Consider the following 22,826-nt stretch of genomic DNA (forward strand, 5'->3'; position numbering starts at 1 on the left):
GGGGGGGTCTGAGTGGTTTGGTGCCCCTGACGAGGAGCGAGCCGTGCACTTTACAAGTTCACCAACTGGCAGCAGCAAGGCAGAGAGAGAGCTTGGTCTTGTGGCTTGATCTGATGGAAAGGTAAAATATGGGGAGGGGGTCTGAACGTGAGGGAGTATTCAATGGGACTGGTTAGTGCTTGTGAATGTGACGTTGAGAAAGGAGACAATAGGACAGGGGATGGAAGAAGAAGAAGCTTTCGAGCAGAAGAATTGGTGGCGTAGCGTTCTGGCGGGAGCAGTCAATGTGAAACGGAGGAACCGGTCCCTGGGTCATTTTACGGTTGTTGGGGATTGCACTGCGTTCGATGCTGTGATTGCGGGATTAGAGGGGCTGAGGACGGTTCGAGGTTTAGTGTGACGGTAAGTAAGGTATTCTTCGTTCCCATTCAGATGGTTGGCTCCGTTTTCGTGAAACGATGAAACACATTTGGGCATATTCACTCCATTTGGATGGTTGGGTGGTGGAACATGAGATTTGTATTCTCACAGGAGCTGTTTGTTTGGCAGAGAATGGGGTTTGAACACTCAAGCGAGAGGGAGAAACACCGCAGAGAACAAGATTGACTGGATGAGAGCGAGAGCGCACAGAGGGGCCTGGGTCCCGGCTGTCTAGACCAACGTCCGCCGGAGCGGTCGTGGGCCAATGAAGCATCCGGGTGGAGTGGCGTCGCGTCCGGGCTAGGCGGGCGGGAGATTTGCAATGGCACAGTACCTACCTACCGTTCCTTGGAGCTGCGTGCCTGTGTGTACTTGATGTGGGTGTGTCTCGACCCTGCAGGTTGCAGGTTTGAATGTATGCTGTCTGTCACCTGGACTTGTTTGCTGCAGCTCAGTTCGCACTCTCTTAGGGCCTGGCCTGTTGGTGCAGTGTCACTGGTGAACTGTTTGACTGCGGCATGCAGTGTGCAGTTCAGTCTGCAGCGCGTAGGCAGGCACCTTAGGTAGCTTCCCTCCTGCAGGTCCGTAAGTAGATAGGTAGGCAGTCTTGATGCCAAGAATAGGGACTCATGTCCAAGGGGCGGCGGGCTGTCAATGAAGCGATGGCGTCGTCTGAAGCTGAGACCTCACTCGCTCACCCGCCCATTCTGGAGTATCTGTCTGCTTTCTTCCGCCCCCACGGACCCTATCATCCTGCCCTCCTGCAGTGGGCAGCCGTCTTCCCTGTGTCTCGACTGTTGGCAGACCGCGGATGTTGCAGCAGGAACCACGGCAGGACTCGAACTCATTGGCTGCGGAGGAGATGTGGGAGGAGAGGCAAAATCCTGATGCAGCGGCACCCAGAACCCCAGCGCACCCCCTCTCGTCTCCGGGGGCGGGCGGGCGGTAGTTTCCATGTTTTGTTCCTGGTGATCTCGGCCGTCGATGTTTAGTGTTGCAAACGAAGGGCACATGTGGATATTGGATTGCAGAGGCGCGCAACCCTTAGCACCGATCTAATAAGCCCTGCGGTGTTGCTTTTGCTGGCGCCCCCGTCCCCTCGAGTCTGAGAGTCCTTTTGTTTCTTTTTTCCTGTTTCTTCTTGTTCTTCTGAAGAAGGGTTCTCTTTTTGCCTTCTTCAATTCTCTTCGTTGGTGGTGTTGCTCTTTTCCGACCTCACGAATTTTGGGGTCTTGTAAGTCGCAGCCAGCCTGTGCTTGACCATCCACTCATCCCGAAAACCCACGAAACACCCACGCGAACCTGTGACGTAGTATACCGTCAAGAAAAAGACACGACGTCCCGATATAGAGCCAGCCTCAGAATATTGGTATCCTTCCTCAAAGCATCATCATACCGAGGGCCACAAGGTTTTGTTGATCCATAACCGCCGGACGACCCCCAACCGTCGCCGAACGCGAACACGACCGCATATCTATATCCCACGACGACGACAGTGACGGATTAGGCGATATAGCATCAAGCTTTCTTCGACATTTCCGAAATCGACAGACAAGCGCGCGTGTCAGGCAAGGGTCTTCCCGCCGAGTCCACTATCACAACCCCCGAACCGAGAGCCCGCGCCCAACCGGCGTCCGTCACGAGCCTTCGGTCGAGAGGGAAAAGACACGCGACAAGTTGCGACGAAACGGACCCCGTAAGACGAATCTCGACAGATTCATGCATGCGCGTTGCTGTATTCAAGAAAGGGAAAGAGAGCAGTGAAAGCAACCGGGGCCACCAGAACACACAGAACACACGTGCGAAGAGCGATAAGCATATCCTGTCTTCCAACCAACCCCGCCCAGGGAGATCCCCCTCGGGAGAAGATCCGAAACATCAGACTGAACACTTGTAACCGCGTTTCTCAAGCAGAAAGAGGCGCGCCACACCGCAGAGCAGACAGAGCTGGTACGGGCAGGGCCCCCGAAGGCGTGTCAGAGGCGAAGAAGGGACGAGCAGACGGCGGGCTGTCATTTGATTTTGAAGCGTGCCGTGGCCCGAGGGTAGGTGTTTCCCGTGTGTCTGAGGGTCTTTTCTGGTGTCTTTGATCTGATGTTTGCTCTGCGAGAGATAGGGAAGGTATTTAATTCGGCCTGCGCCGGTGCTTTCGGGTCTGTTTGCTTCGTGTTTCTTTCGAAGACGACTCGGGGAGGGTTGGTCGACATCCCGTCACGACAACGAACCAACGCAACGCAACGCAAGGAGTCGCATTCAGCAAAGCCACGCCACATCCCCTTCGTTATCGGCCTCGGAAGCGCAAATCAGCGAGAAAAGAGACAGGCTGAGAGTCAGTTAGGTAATTACCGGGACGGTGATATCGGGCAGGGAAATTAAGAGGTGGTTTTAGCGAGACGGAGCAGGCAAATCATCTGCCTGATCGACGGGTCGCTTGTCGAGGGTTCCGGGTGCTTGTTGCTGTTCAGGCAGTATTGGTACGAATAGAGGGCACCTAACCACAATCAGTAGGCAATGTGGGACCGTTATCCGGCGAGGCCAGCAACGGTCGGGGTTGGCGGTGGTGTTGGCGCGACGGGACAGGGGTCCAGGGGCGCGCGGTCAGGTCACAGTGGAGGGGCGGCGGCGACGGGGGCGGGGCAGGGTGCTATAACGGGCCTGCAATTAGTGGAAGGAGCTGCGATGGGGCCTGGGACGAGTTCGGGTTCGACGCCTTCCATGAGCAGCCGCCGCAACACGGGGACCACCAGCAGCCATGGATACGGACCAGGGAGCGGAAGGCCTGGCTCGTCTTCTCAAAAGAAGCTGACGCCGCCGCCGCAGTTGCACGAGAGGGTTCTGCTCAAAGGACAGCACTACCGCCAGTCCCAGCTGCAGCCCCAGCCTCAGCCTCTGTCTGGTGATCGTGTAGCATCATCACTGCCTTCTTCTCGCGAGGCACAAGCACACGCTGCGCCACACCACGACAGCAACCTGCAGCAGCACCTCAATAATCAACGCCACCAGCCGCAACAAACACAGCATCTCCGGGTGCATCTGCGAGGGGGACAGGAAGGACAAGGCGGCGTCGGCACCGAGAGAGGCGGCACCGGAGGTAACAGAGGAGGACCTCGAGGGGCTCCGCCGAGGAACTTTCCCTACAACAACTCGAACCGCGACCCGGGCCTTGGTGGCTTCAACTCCTCGACGAACCAGCAAAAGTTCTGGCCCGAAGACCTGCGCAACCCCCGAGGCGGACTGGGCATCGACCACAACCTGCCATCGCCGCCGACTCCCAAGTTCGAGGTGAAGCGTGGATTTGGACAGAGGACCGATACGCCATCTGGAGAGTGAGTGCTTTTTTTTTTTTTTTTTAAATTGTCGTGTATCGTGATGTTGTAGGAGAAGGGACCGTGGTGAGGAGATGGAGAGGAGAAGAGAAGAAAACGAGACGCAACGACGAAGAACACGCGAAAGGCAAAATAGGAAGCAGCAACAACCACCACGTCGACCGGGTCGCTCCTTCTTGATTCCAAAGAAGAGGTCCCCACCTTCCACGTCTTCGCCCAAGCTCAAGCTCCAGCTCCAAACCCGGAAGCATTCACCAGACAGCAACAGAGTATCGGCCGCTACAGCTTCCGGCGCGTCACGTCTCCAACCTCCAAGCGAAAACGACGGCGACGACGAGCATGGCGACCGCAACTTCGTCGTCGCGCCTCCTGCTCGCCCATCGCGACTTCTCCCGCAACCTCGACACCGTTTCCTCTTCCTTCTCCTGCGGCAGCTTCTCCTCTCTACAAGCAGCACTGGCTAACGTTCCTCGCTCCCGCAGCAATCTCGACGAATTGCTTCCTCCCCCGAGTCTCGCTCGCATCGAAAACGACGGCAGCGACCCCTCCGGCTCCTGGCGGCCTGCTTCCTCCATCTACTCGCTCAACCGCGACTCCTACGCCTCCCCCGTCACGCCCAATTTTGCAAACGTGGCTGCCCGTAATACCTATTCCTCCGCCGTCGCGGACATTTCTCCCCCGAGCTCTCCTGACTTGGATGCTCGCGGTGACGGGTGAGTCTAATCTTCGTCCGACACAATCCTTGACTCTAGCTTTTTTGTTTCTCCCCCACGTGGGTTTTGGACTGTGAATCAGCGCCAGCCCGGGACTAACCATGTGTCTCTGCTTCAGAACCTCCACCCAGGACCGAAGTGTCTCTCCCATAGAAGACTCGCCAAACATGTCGCAACTCGCTCTCGAAGACCAGCATACGGGCCAGCAGCCCACGCCCCCAAAGAGCAACATCCCCATGATGCGTCGCGAGCGCAGAAAGAACCAGGACGCCGCAGCCCACACCCTGCGAGAGACCAAATCCCAGCAGCGCCTGCGGATCCAGCGCGAGACCAAGTGGGATGACATGACGGGCGAACCCACGTACCTCGACACGGGCCGTGCGGGCCAGGTCAGACCACAGGAGTATGCCCAGGGACTCACCCATCCGACGCCATTTGGCAAGTCACCCGCCGCCATGAGGGCCATGCAGAATGCCCCCCAGCCGCAGGAGACCTTCACCGATCGCCTGCGCAGGCTGCGGCCCGTCGGCGCCGGGAACCCAAAGGACCATCCAAAGGACCAGCAGCAGCCAGACGAACGTCCATCTGCCACTGCAACTGCGCCCGTGTCCATCGACGAGCGTCCGCCCTGGCGCGGCGCTCATCAAAGCGGACGAACTGCAATCGTCAACCCAGTTCGCGACACGGAGCCCAAGGAGCCTCTTAGCATCCCGCGCAGGAGCAGCAGACGCATCGCCGTTGGGCCTCGGCTGCCCATCGCCGGCGTCTCTTCACCACTCTCCCCTGTTAGCCCCTCTGGATCTGAAACGTCGCCGCGGTCGAGGACGCCCACCGTCAGAACTGTGCTCAACGCCCCCCGCCAGCTTACTGCAGGCACCAACGCGCCCTCCCCCTCGGCCACTCGAACCCCTCCGCCCGCTCAGTCCTCCTATCCCAGCCCGCCCAACTCGGCCAGTGCTGGCGTCCAGTCCCCCGTACTTGCGACGCCCGAAGCCACTAGCAGTCCGCCTGTCACGACCCGACAGCCTGCACCCCTGCCGGGCCTGCCCGCTGCCCCTAATGCACATCTCGGCCAAGACAAGGCCATTCGACGGAAGCCCCCTCCTGCCAACTCGCAAGCGCTTCACGCACCGCAACCGTCATACTCCTCGAGCGTCTACTCTGTGGCTACCACCGTCCCGCCCGTCAGCACCCACGAGCGATCGCCGCCTCGCGCACCGAGATCACCCGGTGAAGCCCTCAAGGCCAACGAGCCTTGGGACCAGCCCCCGTCGCGGTTCAGCGTCACCACCTATGCCACTTCCGCGGCGGACCAAACCCCTCGCCAGTCGACAGATACCGCGCCTCCGCCGGTCCCCGCGCTCCCTTCGCCCCAGCAGCAGAACGGTGTCATGAACCGCAAGCGTCCGGCTGTTCTTGGATCCACGAGCAACGCCATCAACGCGGACAAGCCATTCGTTATTTCCATGTCCTCCCCTTACATGTCCAGCGCCTTCCCCGACAACGACCTGCCCGCTCCTGCACGATCAGAACTCCCCAGCCAGAAGCAGCCGATACCGCGCGCTAGTAACGCAAGTATGTACAGCACGTCCAGTCGACCCGAGTCGGTTTGGTCCACTAGCAAGGCCCTTCCGCCGCCGCCGACCGAGACCTCCATGGTCAACGATCGTGTAGGCTACCTCAACGCCCGTCTCGAGTCACTTGGCAACCGCCGCATCAACATCAACCAGGCCATCAAGCAAATGACGGAGCTCATGCCGACCGACAGCATCCTGGCCAGCGAAGCCGTGCTACGCAAGCGCGAGGCGGAGAAGCGCAAGGTCGAGGCTCTCAAGGTTGAGCTGGCAGAGGTCCAGCGCGAGGAGTACGAAATAGGCCTCAAGCTGCATCGCGCCTACAAGAGGATGGATCGTAATGCGGAGTACGAGCCGACGACGCTCTGGGTGAGGAGGGTTACTGGCTGATCCTAGCCCGTCAGGGTGCGCTGCGATTTGGGCAGTACTGCTGTCATCATAATGGCCGTTCGGATGGGGAGTAGGACTTGTTGCGGTTCGGGTTGCGAAAGCAGACGCGGAAGCGTTTCAGAGAAGTTTGCGCCGGCGACAGCTGGTTATTTGGTTTGAGCACGGAGTTTACGGACCCCTACCCTGAGCTTTTTACTCTGGGCAGGTTGAGATGAGTCAAGGTTGGTATGAATTGGGTTTGCGCGAACCCCTTTTTTTGAGGGCGTGTGCTTTTTTTATCCTCGCTGTGTTTGATACCTCACTTTTCTTTTTTCCACGTCTCTTGCTTTGCTACCGACAAGACTCACACTTGTAGAAACAGGAATTCTAGAAGATTTTTATTCCCAGTGATTTGTTGGTTCTTTCAGTGAGGCTTGCTTCCCCGATTTTTATAATGGCCCGATGTTTTGAAACGGTGACATGTCCCGGGTCGCGTGTTCCGCATGAAATTTGCCGAGGAGGAAGGGGAGAAAGATTGGGGCTCAAAGAGGTCGGGTTGCTATTTTGGTGCCGAGGTGTTTGGCTGTGTGGGGTTTGGGGGAGTGAGGCTGGGATGAACTACGGAGATGGGCAGGCTTTGGGGAATTATAGAAAGTGTCTGGTTAACTTTTTGAGGCTGAGTGTAGGTTCTTCGGCTGGTGATGTGACCTTGCGTTATGGGAAAGAAGACTGGCAAGCGAGTTAAAGATTGGAAGATTGCGCAGGTTCTCGGGAGTCTACTGACGGGAGACGGCGAGGTTGTTGGCAATAGTGATAAGTTGATTGTCTTTGATAGCTTTTAAAGAGATGTTGTGTTGGTATGGGGTTGTTTTGTACATGGATGAATAACTGGTGAGATGAATTAGAAATGAATGGTAAGGATTTTCTGAGTATAGAGGGTTATTATTGTGTTGTCTCTCGAGGTCTTGGTGAGGGAGATATCGTACGCCTCTGGTTATGAACCCAATCGTCTGGGGTTAAGTAGAATTGAGGCATAGGTAGTTGGTCCTTGTAGGCTACCTTTTGCTGCCTACACAAGACGCCTTGGAATGTTAAGTTGCCACTGAAAAAAGCTAAGAGGGGAGGAAGTCGACATTTAGATTTGTAGCGGGGACAAGGTGGCCTGGCAAGCTGGTTTGAGATCTTGGGCATAATGGCTGGGATGCCAACATGATGGCCATAAGAGCAGGTGTTGTATTGCCAAATTGTAGTTCATTTGGTATCATAGAGGAAAAAGGGAAGCGATTCGACAGACTGTTTCATTACAGAGACATACGAATTTGGCGAAAAAGCTTGAGTTGTTGATCATCAAGGTGAACCCGCCGTGCTTTCCACAGTTTCTAAGTGGTTGTGGAAACGCCACGATGTGAACGATCCATGAACTTAAACCCGGCTGCTCTTAAAAAAGATGAATCTATTACTTACTATAGTTGAAAAGTCTAACCCTTGTTTTCCCGGGTTGACAACCACATCGCGAATATTTTACAGCATTTCAAAGTCAGGATGAATCAACTGCACGACATCCACACAGAGCCAGCCATGGCAGATACCCAACTCCCCGACACGAAACCCGCATGCCTCATGAGCCTCCCTCCCGAGATGCTCAACGAGATCGCGGTCCACCTGGAGCTGCACGATCGCTACCTCTTCTCCGAAACCTGCAGACGCGCTCGGCGCCTGTTCGGGATGGACAAGGCCGCCTGCAACCGCGCCTTCCACTCGCCAGGCCTGCGCGGTAAAACTCCGATCGAGGTCTTCCTCGCCGGCGTCGCCTTCGCGCGGCCGTACCACTGGCTCTGCATACCCTGCGGCCGGCTGCACCGCGTGGCCGGCGATCCGCCGCCGCGTCCGAGGACCCGGCGCTGCGACCGCCCCATGCCGCTCTGCCCGCGCCGGCCGGGGCTGGGGTTGAAGATTTCGCACGTCGAGAGCGCGCTGAAGATGGCGCGGATGCTGCGGGCTGGAGCGGCGGGCGCGGACGAGGTGGGCGCACGCCTGCGCAACCTGTTGACGGGCGTCGAGGAGAAGCCCGTGGTGGACAGTACGAAGGAGCTGCAGTACCGCAGGGTCGCGGTGGAGTCGACGCCCAAGATCGCGTCGGAGATGTTCATTCTGCACACCAGGATCGAGTTCATAGGGACTCGGAAGGGAGGCGGTCGGGGGGCGGTGAAGTTGGCACACTTTAAACCCTTCCGGCTCTGCGAGCACCTGTGCAGTATAAGCAACGGCGGGAATGACTTGGCCACTGACCTCAAGAAGGCGTTCGGGGTGAAGGGCAGGGAGAAGGCGGGCAGCTGCGGCCGCTGCGGGATTGATTATGCGATCATTGCGAACCACGGGGGCTTTGTGGTTCAGTCGTGGCAGAATCTGGGACGCTATGATTGTCCGGACGATGCGGTCCCCAAATCCTTTTTTCAATTTCCCCTGTACATAGCTGTGAACGACCGGATTTGGAACTCTCCGATGCAGGGCGTCGGGCTCATGGCAGGCGAGCGGGAATATAATCACGTGTCTGGTGAGATACGGAAAGCGTATAAAAGAGAGGTAGAGAGAGAGTCTATTGTGAAGGGGTAAGTTCTCCTGCAAGTATGTGTTGCATCATGACTAATTGGTGATGAATAGCCGCAGAACGGATAGGCGACTGTCACCATACCGCCCCTGCTGATTCCCTTCACCTACCTTATTAGAAGTAATCCTGATGTACGACGCGCCCACTTCTTGCGGTGAAATTCCCGAGTCAATACTGTGGTACAGCTTCACATGGCATACCTTCACACGATTTGATTACATGCACTTGCATTTGTATATTTATAGTTCTGGTTGTTGTCAAGAACTGAATGCGTACGTACGCATTATGATCTGGTGTGGGTAAAGAGTCTTTCTTCCCTTCTAGTGTCAAACAGGCAAGGTGAACGAATTATAAACTAATCCACGCAACACCAAGTCTTGAGCGCGATCGCGCTTTCACCTGGTTAAGAAGAACCTCAATTGTTGCGATTGGTACTCAGATGATCATGGGAAACACAGGATCAAATGTCTACACTGATATTCGGGTCAGAGACGACACAACAAGTAGAAAACGGGAGATGTTCCAGAATTAAAATCGACAACCACAGAAAGAAATCGGTATGGAGGGGATGGAAACCGGCGTCCAAGCTAGAAGTATCTGCCAAAGTTGTCGTACAGAAACTCGGCGTCAGCCTCGCTACAGCCCAGCTTTCTTAGAATACCTAGTGACCCCCGCATCTCGTTCCTCAACGAACGCGACGAGCTAGAAGCATTCGCAACTTGAGGATGAGGCCACTCGTCCCGGGTGCTTGCGACGTGGCTCTTCAGTGTACTGGGCGAGTGGTCATTCGTCAGAAGAAGGATGCATTGCATCATCCATGGAAAGCTCCCCTCGCGTCGTGTAATTTGCAAATCGCGGCGAACCTTAATACTCTTTGCGGTAGAATTAGACCTGAAGCTGAATGTGCGATTGCCTGGGGGTCGTCGTTGCAAAATAGTGCAAAATTCATCCCAGATCGTCCCAAATTCGGTCCCGGCATGTTCCATATCGATACACATTGTACCCCCTAAGATGGCATCAACTACTTTGAACAACATTGTTTGCACCATGAACCGTTTAGGATCAGGAGATGTTCGCCAGTCCTGTATTGGGGGCTGAGACAGATGTTCGATGGTGCCAAGAATCTTCTCGAGGGACCATAAGATTTCGCAGTAGTTGGAGGGAGATGGTCCAGTGCGTGCGAAGGCACTGTTAATATATATGGCGAGTTCCGAGATATGTCCAAGACACTTCGTGATATTTTGACCGTCTTGCTGGCTTGGGTTTGTAGCGGGCTCAAAGTATGGCCCGACGGCTCTTTGCATGGTAGCCGCGATTATGAACGCGAGCTTACCGACCCAGGAGCTGTCAGACTCCACGGCCCCTTGTGATGACCCATAGAACCGTGGCAAACTGATCACGTCTGTTTCTGAACTGTGGCTGACTTCGAAGTCTTCCGAGATATGCTGTTTATCAGATCCTGTAATAGAATCCAAGTTTCCGCTGGAACATCCTCCAGGTCTTACTCCTGGGATGATTAGGTCTCCAAAAGGATGGTATCGACTCCAGAATGAAGCTGGTGCCAGAACCTCGGCAGGTGTGCAGCCAGAGAAGGTTGGGCCGGTCGAGATCTTGTTGACGTCCATGCCAATATGAATCAGGAAATCGAGACCATCAACGTCAACCGCCAGAACACAATGATGAAGCACTTCGTTCCAACTGCAAAGATTGATCAATGACCGTGGGTCTCCCCCTTGACTTATCAGGCGTTCCGCCAACCTCCAGTGCTTGAGGACAACTGCTCTATTGAGGGCAGAGCCAGGCAAAAGACGTTCTGAAAATTCTTCGTCGTCTAGGAGTTTATGAGCTATGACGGATCTGCTCTGAGACAAAGTTTGCAGTACTAGCTCAATCTCGTCCCCAATAAAATGGTGGCTTGGGTGGTCCGGCACCGCGAGATTGACCTTGCTCGGCCATGACAATGAAGCCAGCTTCAAATTTCCCTTCGCACAGGCTTGACGAAACACGCGGTAGATGAAGTTTGACGCTGAATCAACCTTATAAAGCATTTCCCTGATGGCGGAAGAAATCAGACAATCGTCCAACTCAGCACTGGTCGTGAGGTGGTGGCATATTTCATACCCCAAGTTGATCTTCATATGAGAGCCAGCTTGGGTAAAAATAAAACACGCCCGTAACAAGACCTCATGTGTCACGCTGGACCTTAGAAAGGCTTTTATCATGCGAATGTTGTCTTCCGCTGAGCCGAGTCTTTCTTTGATCAGAAGACGGAGCATTTGGACTTCCCTGGTCAGTGTAACGTGCTGGACCAGATGCAGTACAGCTTTCCGAAGCCTAACATCCCGTGATCGATCCGAAAAGGACAATGGCGTTTTGAGTTTCTCTTCCTTGGAGAAAACGAGATCCGCCGAACACCATTGAACAATTCTGTGGACAGCGTCATATGCTCTCAGTTCAATGGCGATATGGAGCAGACGCCATGTCATTTCCGGCACTATGTTCAAACAGATGAATTCGACAGATTGTGTTGCCAAAGTCTTCAGGTATTTGCGGAAGAGAATAAGTCGACGTATCAATGACCGAGCGGACAGGCTGTCATTCGTCTTGGAGGCCATGGCGTGGTCGAACAAGAATACATGGGAATAGTTCAACGCCCAAATTATACTTGGAATGTCTGGTGCAGAGCTTTTGGCTGAAGCCGTGTCTAGGAGACCGGGCAAATGTGGAGTAAAGCTGAAGACCGGGAGGTTTGATGCATACGAACTTTGCATCAAGCGATCCCAGAGTCCACGCATGTTCGACCCGCAAACGTGTCTCGATTGAAGGAGCCAAAAGCGTTCGGCGTAGCAATAAAAGGGATGTTGGTCTTGGCTTCGATTACCAGTCGTAGGGCCAGAGCCCAAATTCGCCAGAATTTGGCCGATATCCCGAGGTCGTCCAAGCTTTTTCTGGAAGAGATTGCTGGCTAGGCGTGAGCTTCTCATGGTTTGACGTGCAATTTGCTCTGGAAGTCTTCGAGCATCAATGTTAGGAACGACGCGAGTCGATAGTTGCTTGTCGAAAATCCCATAGTTCAAGTAAGTCAGAGTAGCCTCCCCTAGGGCTCGGTGCGCCTCTATTTCCGTGAACGGCAATGTCCTGTACAGACTAGTGCCCAAGGATCCTAAGCAGAAACTTCGTGCCGTGTGATGAACGAATCTGACGGTATATTCTTCTTCGTCGATCATGACTAGGCTGCCGCAAAACTTGAGAATGCTCATGATGTCATTGATGAGTTTACTGGGGTCCCACGATATGTCGCCAACTGTGACGCTCATGATGTCTCGCATTTGGTTGAGATCTAGGGGCTCGAACGCAGCGGTAATGAACTTGAACAGCCTTACGTGACGATTCCTGTGATCTAGTCGTGCGGAATTCTTCAGTATGCGGGCGTAAGTTTCGTTCAGATCTTTGGGGAGAGACCCGAGAGCTTCGCGAATGTCGTGATCAGATACTTCAGAACACACAGCGTTCAGCTGCAACGAAACCCAGAGAAACCTGTCTAGTGTCAATATCTAGGCATCGACGAACTATCCTAAGACATAGTTCGTTGAATGTTTTGAAGGCGACTAACGCCTAATGATCAATGATCAATGAAACAGATAAAGCAACAACAAGCACCCTGAATATACCTGTGTCACAGTTTATGCTGAAGGGCATATTATGTTGTTGAATCTGAGGGGGAACGATGATGGGTGGTAAGACTTCAGCAGAGACTCACATTCCGTTAGATCCTTTGAGGAGGGCTTCTCGAATCTCCTCCGTAAGCCGAGCGTCGTCCGTAACAAGCTCTCCAGTATACTTACGTCTACTGAGCTCTGTATCGATATATCTCTCGATATCAGGATTTCTATTCGGCATTGTGATGCGCCATTTAAGTTTGATTTCAGCGCCAAGGACGTCCTCTGCTGACAGTCTTGCTGAAAATGCAAGGTGCCAACTGGGCGTGTTCTGCAATGAGGCAATACACTGAAGAAGACTGCATCGTTCCTCAATGGAACATTCGTCTAGACCATCCACAATAACGTATGTTTTGCTCATATTGATTGATGACATCATCAATTCCGTCATTGCGAAAGTGTCAAGTAAGGGTATATCGTCCGCAAAAGGCTGACTTCCGACAGGGAGTTGGTCTAGACACTGCCGGGCAAGACTGCCTAAGATCGTTCGGCACTTGAGGCTTTCAGGGAGGTCATGGCGGCAGAAAAAGTAGACTACCGTTGACTCTTTATCGATATTGAGATCGTCCACAATATTTGCCATTGTGACTGACTTGCCAGCACCTACTTTCCCGCTTACCAGCATTGCGGAAGAGTTGGGGTCATGTTTCCATGATTGGTACTCCTTCCAAGCTGAAAATAGTGACGAGGTACCCTTCTTCCGGGTTTGCTTCCAAGTTGTCTGATATTCGTACGTTGAGCAAGCATCGAGCCACCGGGCCTTGGTCTTGAGACGTCTTTGATAAACCTCGGAGTCGGACCATTTGCTGAGAAGCTCTATTGTTCTAGAGGACTGCTTTCTTTCGTTCATCATATTCTCGTTGAGCAGGACTTCAACCAGCCCTGAGATTGAAGTTGACCATTTCGATAGGTTCGACTGAAGCCGCTTCAACTCTGAATTGTCTAGGGCAGACACCATCCGGCCTAAGAGGGACTTGCGATTGAAGTTTTGGATTTGCTGGCATATTTCCACAACTGCGATGTAGTATTCGCACAAATAGTTCTGCAACGCCTTTGACTTTGGATAGATGAGTGCCATTGCGTTATGACGGGGAGCCTGGCGTCCAGCCTCCATGAACAGCTCAGAAAGCTTTTCAAGAAATGACAAATGCCCCAAAGACATCTAAGAGTATGTCAGTATGAGCTTAGTTTTGATGTTGAATGTGAATGCTTGCCTGAAGTATCATACGAACTGCCGCCCACACGCCACAAGCAATCAAGTTCTGAGAACCGCCCACGACGACGTCTCCTAAAGCGGCGTATTGCTGTACCGATTGAAGCATGTTCGTGAATCTGGGACCAAATGATCGGGACGCTTTATTCTTTTCGTGTGCTTGTCGGTCTATCTCAGCAGTGACCTGCATCACATCTTTCAATGCCGGCGGGTTCGTCCGAGCCGTCGACCTGGTGGTCCTGAACGCCGCCTTTTGCCGGGTGTCGAGACCAGCCTCGAACTCGGAGACCGCTTGGGCCAGGCGGATCTCCGTCTTCAGGGGAAATGCACTCCGCAAAGCTAGTGCCATGCTGTGCGGCGTCGTTCCCTAGCGATGGCGTCGGACACGGATGGACAATTGAAGATGACGATAGCAAAACAAGGATTTCATGACGACGCAGCCTTGCCGTACCAACATGTCATCATGCGATTTGTGCTGTGCCACATCCTTGGCACAGAGAATTGGTGGTCACTCTCTGATAGGCAGTAGCGTCGTACCTACTTACGCCAAGCCTTTTTTTTTTTTTTCACTGGAAGAATCGCGGTATGAGATGCAAGATAAACCCGCACTAGTTCTTCTCTCTGTCATTTCGTACAACTTATTCAACTTGAGGCTATCATGTACAGAAGCCATGAATAAGGGTACTGCATATGTTTCAGCCATCTATGTTACCCATTTAGTTCGTGGGAGTTTGCGGGCGCCTATCATCTTCTACGAGTAGCCCGATGCAACAGTGTCGTCGTTTGATGTTGCAGTTCTGTATTGAATAAAGCACTTAAGGGATGTTTGAGTTCCAGGATTACTCAGCCAAAGATTGGCAGCCAACAACTTGACGAGACTCAATGAGACCATGCAACGAGAGTGAACTCTCAGAGGAATCTCCGTTCATCTCCTGGCCGCATAAACTTCCACGCCGTCAATCAAATCATAACGGGATCCGTCTTCGGGGTTCCAATTCTTTTCAGCGTCTCCCCATCCGACTCCTGCCACGGGTACTTATGTTTCAGAGCACGAATCATCTTCTCGTGGTGAGGAGACCGTGCCTCCACACACGTCTCGTACGGCGCCAAATGACTGATTGCACCGGGAAGACTCTTCATCTGTGGCTCAATGATATGGCCATCAACGGACTTTTTTCGAATGTTGAATACAGCCAGAGACTGCACAAAATCGAGGAACAACGTGTTCTCGGCGAAGGTCTTGCCAGCGCAAATTCGTCGACCAAAGCCAAAGACGAATTTACGAGGGTCGGTTTCAGGCTCGTGCCCAGGGCTTTCCAAATATCTTTCGGGCCGGAACTCATTAGGCTCTGGGTAGATACTGGGATCGTGGGTAAACCACCTGCGATTGCGAGAATAGGGTCAGTCTTTGATCAAGCGTGCCATTTCAATAACCACTCACCAAACATTGGGCATGATCATTGTGTCCTTTGGAATGCGGTATCCAGCATAGACAGTATCCTCGTCTGCAGTGTGGGGAAGAGCGGTGGGAACTACTGAATGCCATCGAAGAGTCTCCTTCATAATAGCTTCAATATATGGCAGAGAGCCTCGGTCTTCCAGGGTAGGTAGGCGCTCAGTGCCCACCACCCGATCAATCTCCTGCTGCGCCTTGGCTTGAACTTCGGGGAACATTGTCATGGCCAAGAAGAAACATGCGACAGTCGACACAGTCTTCAGCCCATTAGTTAGCTTAGATATACTTGGGAACGAGGAGAAGCTCTTCCTACCGTATCGGCACCTCCACTGTACAGAGAAGATGACCCCCACTTGATCTCGCGTGCGTCCTCGGCAGTATTCTCACTGTTCTTGAGCAGATTCGCCACAAATGAGTTGTTTTCCCTTCCTTCGGCTAGCTGCCGCTGCACGAATGCGAAGGGCGTCTCGATTGCAAGGTTGAGCTCATATGCCCACTTTCGAGCCAGCTTCTTCCAACCTGTTCCGGGAACCCAATCTGGCACATAGCGAACTTGAGGTTGTCAGAATCTCCTTCAAATGCAGTGCATACGAAGATATCTAATATTGTTGAGATAATGGATTGATAACTTACGGCTTGGGAGAATGTCGACCAGAAAGGCGCCTGGGACACCCGAGCTGGATAAATCCTCGGTACATTGTTGGATCATGTCAATAAGCGGATCTCTCTTTTCTTGCTCAGCGTTGTAGCCATAGACAACCTTCAGGATAATAGAGCCGGCTTGCCTGTCGTTAGACAAATCAGTAAGCTGCTTCTAGTGGATTTTGTCGGCGAATTCGTCAACACACCTCTTGATGTGGTCTCTCAGACTTTCGGGGTTGTCAAGAACGTGCTGAAGGAAGTAGGCAACTTCAGCTTCCTGCAAGCTGTGATATTGTGAAGCAAGTGCCTTTGTCCCCATGATACGTGCGAAGTTCTTGCGATGCGCACGCAATGTGTTGTTGTACTTCAATGCCGCGGTCGTTTTGCTCCAGCCAATGCTGGTGACGTGTCAGTCTACAACCTATGCTTAAAAACGATTTCGAATGTACGCACATGTCGCCGGCGAAATTGAATACCGCCCTTGAAGAGTATGTTGCCCGTTTGTCCAACATGTCAATAGCCATCTGAGCATCATTGACGAAAATGAGGGTATTGCCCATGATAGTAATCGAACTGATAGGACCTATCCATGGCCATCTCATCTTAGCAAGAGTCCGCTCAGCTACTGCACGCAAACTTTGCATATACGCAGCAGTCGGATATACGCAAGCTTACCATACTCGGCAAGCTTCGCCCAATGTTCTGCCTCCAGAACGCCAGGTTCAGGCAAGTCACGTAAGTTCCCTACTAACGGAAGTCCCTTGGGTCCAGGGGGAAGGGGAGCAAGATTTGCATTTCGTCTCCATTGAACCAGCCTATCTGCCACGTAAATGACGCAGAGTATGGCTATGAAGCCAACAACTAGCATTGGGTCTTGCATACTTGCTCCTGTTGATTCGAGGTAGTTATTCAACACCCGAGATCTACAGCCAAAAATAACAGCAGCACTGAGCACCCATTTATGTACATTTTCTTCTTGTCCACGCTAAGTAACCCCTCACTATCGCTGGGCGAAGGTGACACCTATCCAATCACGAAAGAACCTTTTCCTGCATGACGATCTCGAATGAAGTGGGCATTCGCACAAGTACCACGACTTTCTTGCGATTTAGGGAAGGTACGCCCGCAAGTCCCCTGTTGCGACATGGCTGTTGGTCCAACGGCCATGAGTTCATGCATGGCCGAGGACCACAAAATTGTGAGAAAGAGGAGAAGGGGCCGTTTTGCAGCAGACCGCACAAATCAGGGTGGCCGGATACCCGCTTACCCACGCATGCCTCGTAATCATGCTTCTTTGCCGCAACTGATCGGCAGCGACGAGCCGTCCCGTTGCTGCGAGTGAGCTTTCACCGGCGAAAGCATTGTCGAACCATCGATGGGATCAAGAAAAATCCTCAAATATTATTGAATCACATTTTAGAGCCAAGCATGCAATCGAGCCAAGATTATTGTGGCAAAGAGTGCGGCTTGACCAGTGATGCGATTATACGAGCGGCCGTGTCTACCTTCGGGCAAAGTAGGGTATGATGTCGTCGAAAGTACAACGCTTGGGAAGCCCAGTAAGCTTCAGATGATAACAAGTGAAGTTTAAAGGTAAGTTGGATGACAACTTCCAAGGTTTTGTAGAGGAGCATTATGTTTATATATTAATTAGGTTACGTCTTGTTCTCGAAACTCTTAAGCGCGGCACATCCTGCCGTCAGAACCAACAGTCCATGCCTCACTGCCGACGCCCTTCAGGACGTAGAACAGCGACTCAGGATCATACTTCTTCTTGATAGAGAGAAGCTTGCTGTAGTTCTCGCCAAAGAAGGCGTCTTGCCAGTCAGGTTGTCTGAAGTCTGCCTCGTTCATGTACGACGCGCTTCCGGGAGTCACAGAGGTAATCAGTGGCATAAACTCCTCCGTCATGCGCCTTTGTGAAGCCTCCATGTCAACCCAAGGCGCAGCGTTGTCCCAGTTGGTGATGAGCTGCAGCTGCATGACGGCTTTGCGCCACGCGGGGTGCACAGCGTTGCTAGCGGCACCCGCTGGCTTGTCGTAGTGGCCGACGCTACCTGCGAGGAGAACGCCGTTGGCTGTGAGGTTGTTGACGACCTTCTGGTACTCGACGTTGTTGGTCTCAAGCACAGTGCGCGGGATGAGTCGGCCGCCAAACTGGTACCTCGTCACCTCGAGGTTGCCCTGAGGGAGAGGACCCATGTACCGGTCGTAGTGATCACGGTAGGACAGCTCGCTGTAGGCCACCGCCAGAGTGACACCGATTTCCTCCATGGCTTTCGTGAACGGTGCCAGAACGACATCGCGAACGTAGGCAGCAGTGGAGTTCCACACGGTCAGTGGTCGCAAAACCAGGAACTGAGAGTTGTGAAGGAAAACGACAAAGGCGCCATTGTCCGTCATGTTAGGCAGCAGCTCATGGAACTTGGAAACAGCGGCGTTGAACTTCTCCGGAGTGGTTGTAGCAGCAAGAAGCTGGAAAGCAGCCCCTCCAACAGTCTCTGCCTGGTAAGCGCGGACGGTGAGGCCAGTCACAACACCAAAGGTGCCGCCGCCGCCTCCACTGAGAGCCCAGTATAGATCGGTGTTTTGAGTCGCGGACGCAACGACAGTCTTGCCGTCTGCCGTAACAACCTGGAAAGCAAGAGTCTGGTCCGCACCCAGGCCGAATTGAGTGCTCAACGCGGAGTGTCCGCCGCCTTGGATGAAGCCACCAGCAAGACCGACTGTGGCACACTCACCGGACACAACAGTGAGGCCCTTGGCGTGGGCAGCCTCAAGCATCTCGTATCCGAGAACACCGGCTCCGACGTTGACAGCGGGACCCGAGTAGTACTTGTCGGACCAGGTGGTGAAGTCAATGGTCTTGAGGTGGTTGGTCCAGATAGCCAGGGCTCCGGCACCAGTAGAACGGCCAAGGAAGCTTTGGACATAGTCAGCGGCTGTTGCAAGGTCACAGCATACGAATCCGTAAGAATGTTGCTTACTCATGTCCAGTGTTGCGAACAACGACGCGAAGGTTGTTCGCCTTGGCAAACTTGAGAGCATAGCTCACATCCGCGGTGCACTTGACATCAACGGCGTAGCTGACATAGTTACCCAGAGTGCAAGGAATGGACCTGTCTGTGAAGGGATCACAGGACTGGTTGGCGAAGTAAGATTGCATCACGGATGACGAAGAAGGAATACTGTTGATGAATCAGCATATTGTCTGACAGTGATCGCGGTTTCTCGGACACTCACTGCGTCAAGGGGTTCGTCCACCCTGCTTGAAGCGCGGCACAGGCGTCAGCATCATAGGTAGGGTCGTGGCACGGCGATCCAATTGGCTCGGTAGCAACAAGACGTCCACCGACGGTGTCGTTCAGCCTGTTCCAAGACGAAACCGAAGGCCAGCATGCATCCCCGGGCAGGCAGTGACATTGCTGCTTGGGGGCCACGGCTGCAGCAGTAAGGGTAGCCAAGGTGGTGGCTACGGCCAGGTAAGAGAGCCTCATGTTGATGACTTGAGTTGGGCAAGCAGTCAACGGAGGTAAGGAAAGGTGAGTGAGAGAGAGGGGTGGGTGGCTAAGAGGTGAGCTGCACGACAGATGTGATTATCTTCCCAAGCTCATATATCCCTCGCACTGCTGGTCCCTATTTCATCTCGAATTCCACCCTCCCTGCAACGACAAATGCGCAACCTCGGCCTGGGGCGGAGCGAGACCCCATCTGGTCTGCTACATTGTTGGCGGCGACGTTGGAGAGTCTCTCATGCGCCATATTCACCTGTTGGTTCTGAAATTCGAACATCGATAGCCTGCGGCCGGATGCCCGAAACTGGATCGGCCGAGTACGCGGTCGCGGGCATCCTTGCAGGCACACGCATACTTATCGAAGACCCCATTACAGAACTTCCTATTGTAGATAGTGACACCCGATGGACCCATAGATTCCATGCATGAGCCCCTGATTCGGCCTTACCCGGGGAATACGGATGAGACACCGGGTGGCCCGGACGGCGGCGATGGGTGTCAAGAATGATTGCACCCGCGGGGGCGGGAAGGGATAATCTTCTCCAGTCTTCAGCCCAGCGCGCACAGATCTAGAGTTAATTAAAAAGAGGCTAAAATGACAACGATGGGATGAACCAGATCGACCCTCGATTGCTGAATGAATCCTGCCGTCCGCGCCGCACGTAGAATTGCTTCTGTGCCGCTCACGGGATTGAAGATGTTGGGCGCATTGCTGTTCTTCAGTGGCGTCGAACCCGAGATCTGGTAGGGTATTAATTTCCGGGCAGCAGGATTCTGAGCTGCTGTGCCGCTGGTGGCTTCGATTTGTTAATGCATTTTCTGCTGCAGGGGCTCTTGGCCAGAACGCGAGGACGGGACTCGCTTCCGTTTGAGGGAGCCAAGAAGCGGCATGGGGGCGGAGTCTCTCACAACCAACGGTTCATTCGGCCCTCATCTGGCTGGAACATGTGCTAGGCTGAATGAAGTGATGCAGATGCCTCCGGGAATGGCCTTGCAAACTGGCAATGTGATGCCAATCCTTCGACCACATGTGCAGCGTATCATCAGCCGAAGCGAGGGAGACTAGTGTTCATCCCTAGAATTCCTGACCAAATCGCCAACAATTCTGGGACGTGGCGGCCGCACATTTTGAACCCTGCTTTGCCACATGGACTCCAGGGGACTTTCTTCGTGAAGGGAATTGCTTTCATTTATTCTTAAGCAAAGATCATCCGAGTCATTGCCAGCAGCAGTCCTGCTGCCGGCCAAGAAACATGGCATCCTTTCATCGACTCGTGTTGGTGTTGGTCCTGGCCGTCTTGTCCATCGCGACGGCACAGCAGACCTCCGCCAATAAACCCAGCTATCCGGTTTGCGCCGTACGTCCTCCCTTGTCCGCTTGTCAAACGCTGACTCGGACTTCATCATCATCATCAGCCTCAAGATTGGCATTGGCTGACCAGCTGCGAATACAGACAAAATGCATAGCTCAAGCCTTCCAAGGCGGCCTGTGTGCTCCTACAAACCAGACTTGCATATGTACAAACGCAGCATTTCAGTATAACGTCACGCTGTGTGTTACGGGAAGTTGCACGATCCCTGAGGCTCTTGGTATGTTTTCTCAGCTTCTTGCCTTCTGACTGATATCTAACGCTGCCGATATTTCAGCTACCAAGAATGCGAGCCTCACGAATTGCGGCGCTCCGGTGCGCGACCGATCCCAGGAATACGTGATACTCTCGAATGTCATGGCCATTTTGGGGGCGGTCTTCGTCTTGGCACGATTCTCGTACAAGATCTTCTTCGCAGGCCTCGACATTGGCTGGGACGACTGGTTCGTCTTGGCCACATTGGTTGCTGCCATGCCGAGCGCCATCATCACTGTCTACGGAACGACGAAGAATGGCCTCGGCCGCGATATCTACACGCTGACGCCGCAGATGATCACCAACGTCTTGTTCTACTTCTACATCATGGCTTGGCTGTATTTTCTGCAGGTGACGCTCGTCAAGTTGGCCATCATTTTCTTCTACATGCGAATCTTCCCTGCCCGAGAAGTGCAGCGGATGCTTTGGGGAACAACGATATTCATCATCGTGTGGGGCTTGGCCTTCGTTATCACCGCCGTCTTCCAGTGCAAGCCTATCCACTACTTCTGGACCAAGTGGGACGGGCTACACGAAGGTAGTTGTGCGAACGCTAATGCTATCAGTTGGTCAAATGCCGCTATCAGCATTGCCTTGGATTTGTGGATGCTGGCAATCCCGTTATGGCAATTGAGGGCTCTAAGGCTGCACTGGAAGAAGAAGATCGGCGTGGCAATGATGTTCATCGTGGGGACCTTGTAAGCACCCTTGCAAAGACCCTGATTGACTCGTGGCTAACCTTGCACCAGTGTGACCGTCGTGAGCATCATCCGCTTACAATCTCTCGTCGATTTTGCAAAAGGTTCGAACCCAACGATGGACTTCATGGAGGTCAGCATCTGGAGCACCATCGAGATCATCGTCGGAATCATGTGCGCCTGTCTACCGTCTATTCGCATGATTCTGGTCAAGTTGTTCCCGTCTATTTCCGGATCGACAATCAGGAGCAAGGGGCGCCAGTACTATCAACAGTACGGGAGCGATAACAGGTCCAAGGCTGCTCGCAGCCAGCCCCGAACTGTTGGCGTGGTTACTGTTGATAGAACGAGCCCGGATGTCGATTCTCAGGACCGCCATATCAAGTTTCAGAAGACATTCACGGTCTCCTACAGTGATAGCGATGAAGCTAGCCTTGTGCAGATGACAGACCTGCAGAGGCCAAGACAAGCACATCATTAGCGGGGCTGTATTAGTTGGGCCTCTTAGTTATTAAAGTAGAAATCATATCTGATAGACATTGACGTTTGCCAACCCCGCCGTTTTCTTCAAGAGCAAGTCCGAATTGACCAATCAGTAAAGCAGGGGTTACAGTCTTTTTCGCTAGTCCTCGTGTTCAACCCGTGCCATACAGGGGACTGTTCTTCAGGCCGGCGTAGTCAATGCAAGGCAATCAGGCTGCATGCTGACTGCATGGAAGTCGTATTATCAACACTCTGCCAGCGTATCCCATGAGTAGACGACAGGTTCTTGTTGGCTAACCGATGGGCCGTCTGTACGCAGTCCCCTGGCGAGCATGCGGTGATAATTTAGGTGATCAACCTATGAGTGGTGCAGTGTCACACGGCGTGATAAATATCAGGCAACCCTTTCCCCTGCGTTTTCGCATCATCCTGAGCGTTATCAAAATGCATTCAATCTAGCAACGA

At 53.3% G+C, this 22,826-nt stretch overlaps 4 protein-coding genes and 1 pseudogene across 5 annotated transcripts; 2 read left to right on the forward strand and 3 right to left on the reverse strand.

Annotated features, from left to right (window-relative positions):
• Positions 1-4,085: 4,085 nt before the first annotated feature.
• GCG54_00005101 (uncharacterized protein) lies at positions 4,086-6,423 on the forward strand (the record flags this gene model as incomplete). Its single annotated transcript, XM_045405133.1, has 2 exons — positions 4,086-4,459; positions 4,578-6,423. 2 exons carry the CDS (start codon positions 4,086-4,088, stop codon positions 6,421-6,423), a joined length of 2,220 nt encoding a protein of 739 aa, XP_045264897.1.
• A 3,934-nt stretch (positions 6,424-10,357) lies between these two features.
• On the reverse strand, positions 10,358-14,291 carry GCG54_00005102 (uncharacterized protein; the record flags this gene model as incomplete). Its single annotated transcript, XM_045405134.1, has 4 exons — positions 10,358-10,423; positions 10,516-12,547; positions 12,771-13,891; positions 13,962-14,291. 4 exons carry the CDS (start codon positions 14,289-14,291, stop codon positions 10,358-10,360), a joined length of 3,549 nt encoding a protein of 1,182 aa, XP_045264898.1.
• Positions 14,292-14,902: 611 nt separating this feature from the next.
• On the reverse strand, positions 14,903-16,908 carry GCG54_00005103 (annotated as a pseudogene). Its single transcript has 6 exons — positions 16,494-16,908; positions 16,247-16,438; positions 16,032-16,183; positions 15,712-15,950; positions 15,384-15,655; positions 14,903-15,323 (listed from the first exon to the last, which is right to left on the reverse strand). Coding segments are annotated over exons 1-6 (1,691 nt in total).
• An 809-nt stretch (positions 16,909-17,717) lies between these two features.
• Positions 17,718-19,537, reverse strand: GCG54_00005104 (FAD-linked oxidoreductase ZEB1; the record flags this gene model as incomplete). Its single annotated transcript, XM_045405135.1, has 3 exons — positions 17,718-18,963; positions 19,028-19,228; positions 19,284-19,537. The coding sequence occupies 3 exons, from the start codon at positions 19,535-19,537 to the stop codon at positions 17,718-17,720; spliced, it is 1,701 nt and encodes a 566-aa protein (XP_045264899.1).
• Positions 19,538-20,808: 1,271 nt separating this feature from the next.
• On the forward strand, positions 20,809-22,359 carry GCG54_00005105 (uncharacterized protein; the record flags this gene model as incomplete). Its single annotated transcript, XM_045405136.1, has 3 exons — positions 20,809-21,145; positions 21,203-21,878; positions 21,930-22,359. The coding sequence occupies 3 exons, from the start codon at positions 20,809-20,811 to the stop codon at positions 22,357-22,359; spliced, it is 1,443 nt and encodes a 480-aa protein (XP_045264900.1).
• Between the last annotated feature and the right edge of the window lie 467 nt (positions 22,360-22,826).

This window comes from Colletotrichum gloeosporioides (assembly GCF_011800055.1).
Source record: "Colletotrichum gloeosporioides strain Lc1 chromosome Unknown consensus_40, whole genome shotgun sequence".
Classification (NCBI taxonomy): domain Eukaryota; kingdom Fungi; phylum Ascomycota; class Sordariomycetes; order Glomerellales; family Glomerellaceae; genus Colletotrichum; species Colletotrichum gloeosporioides.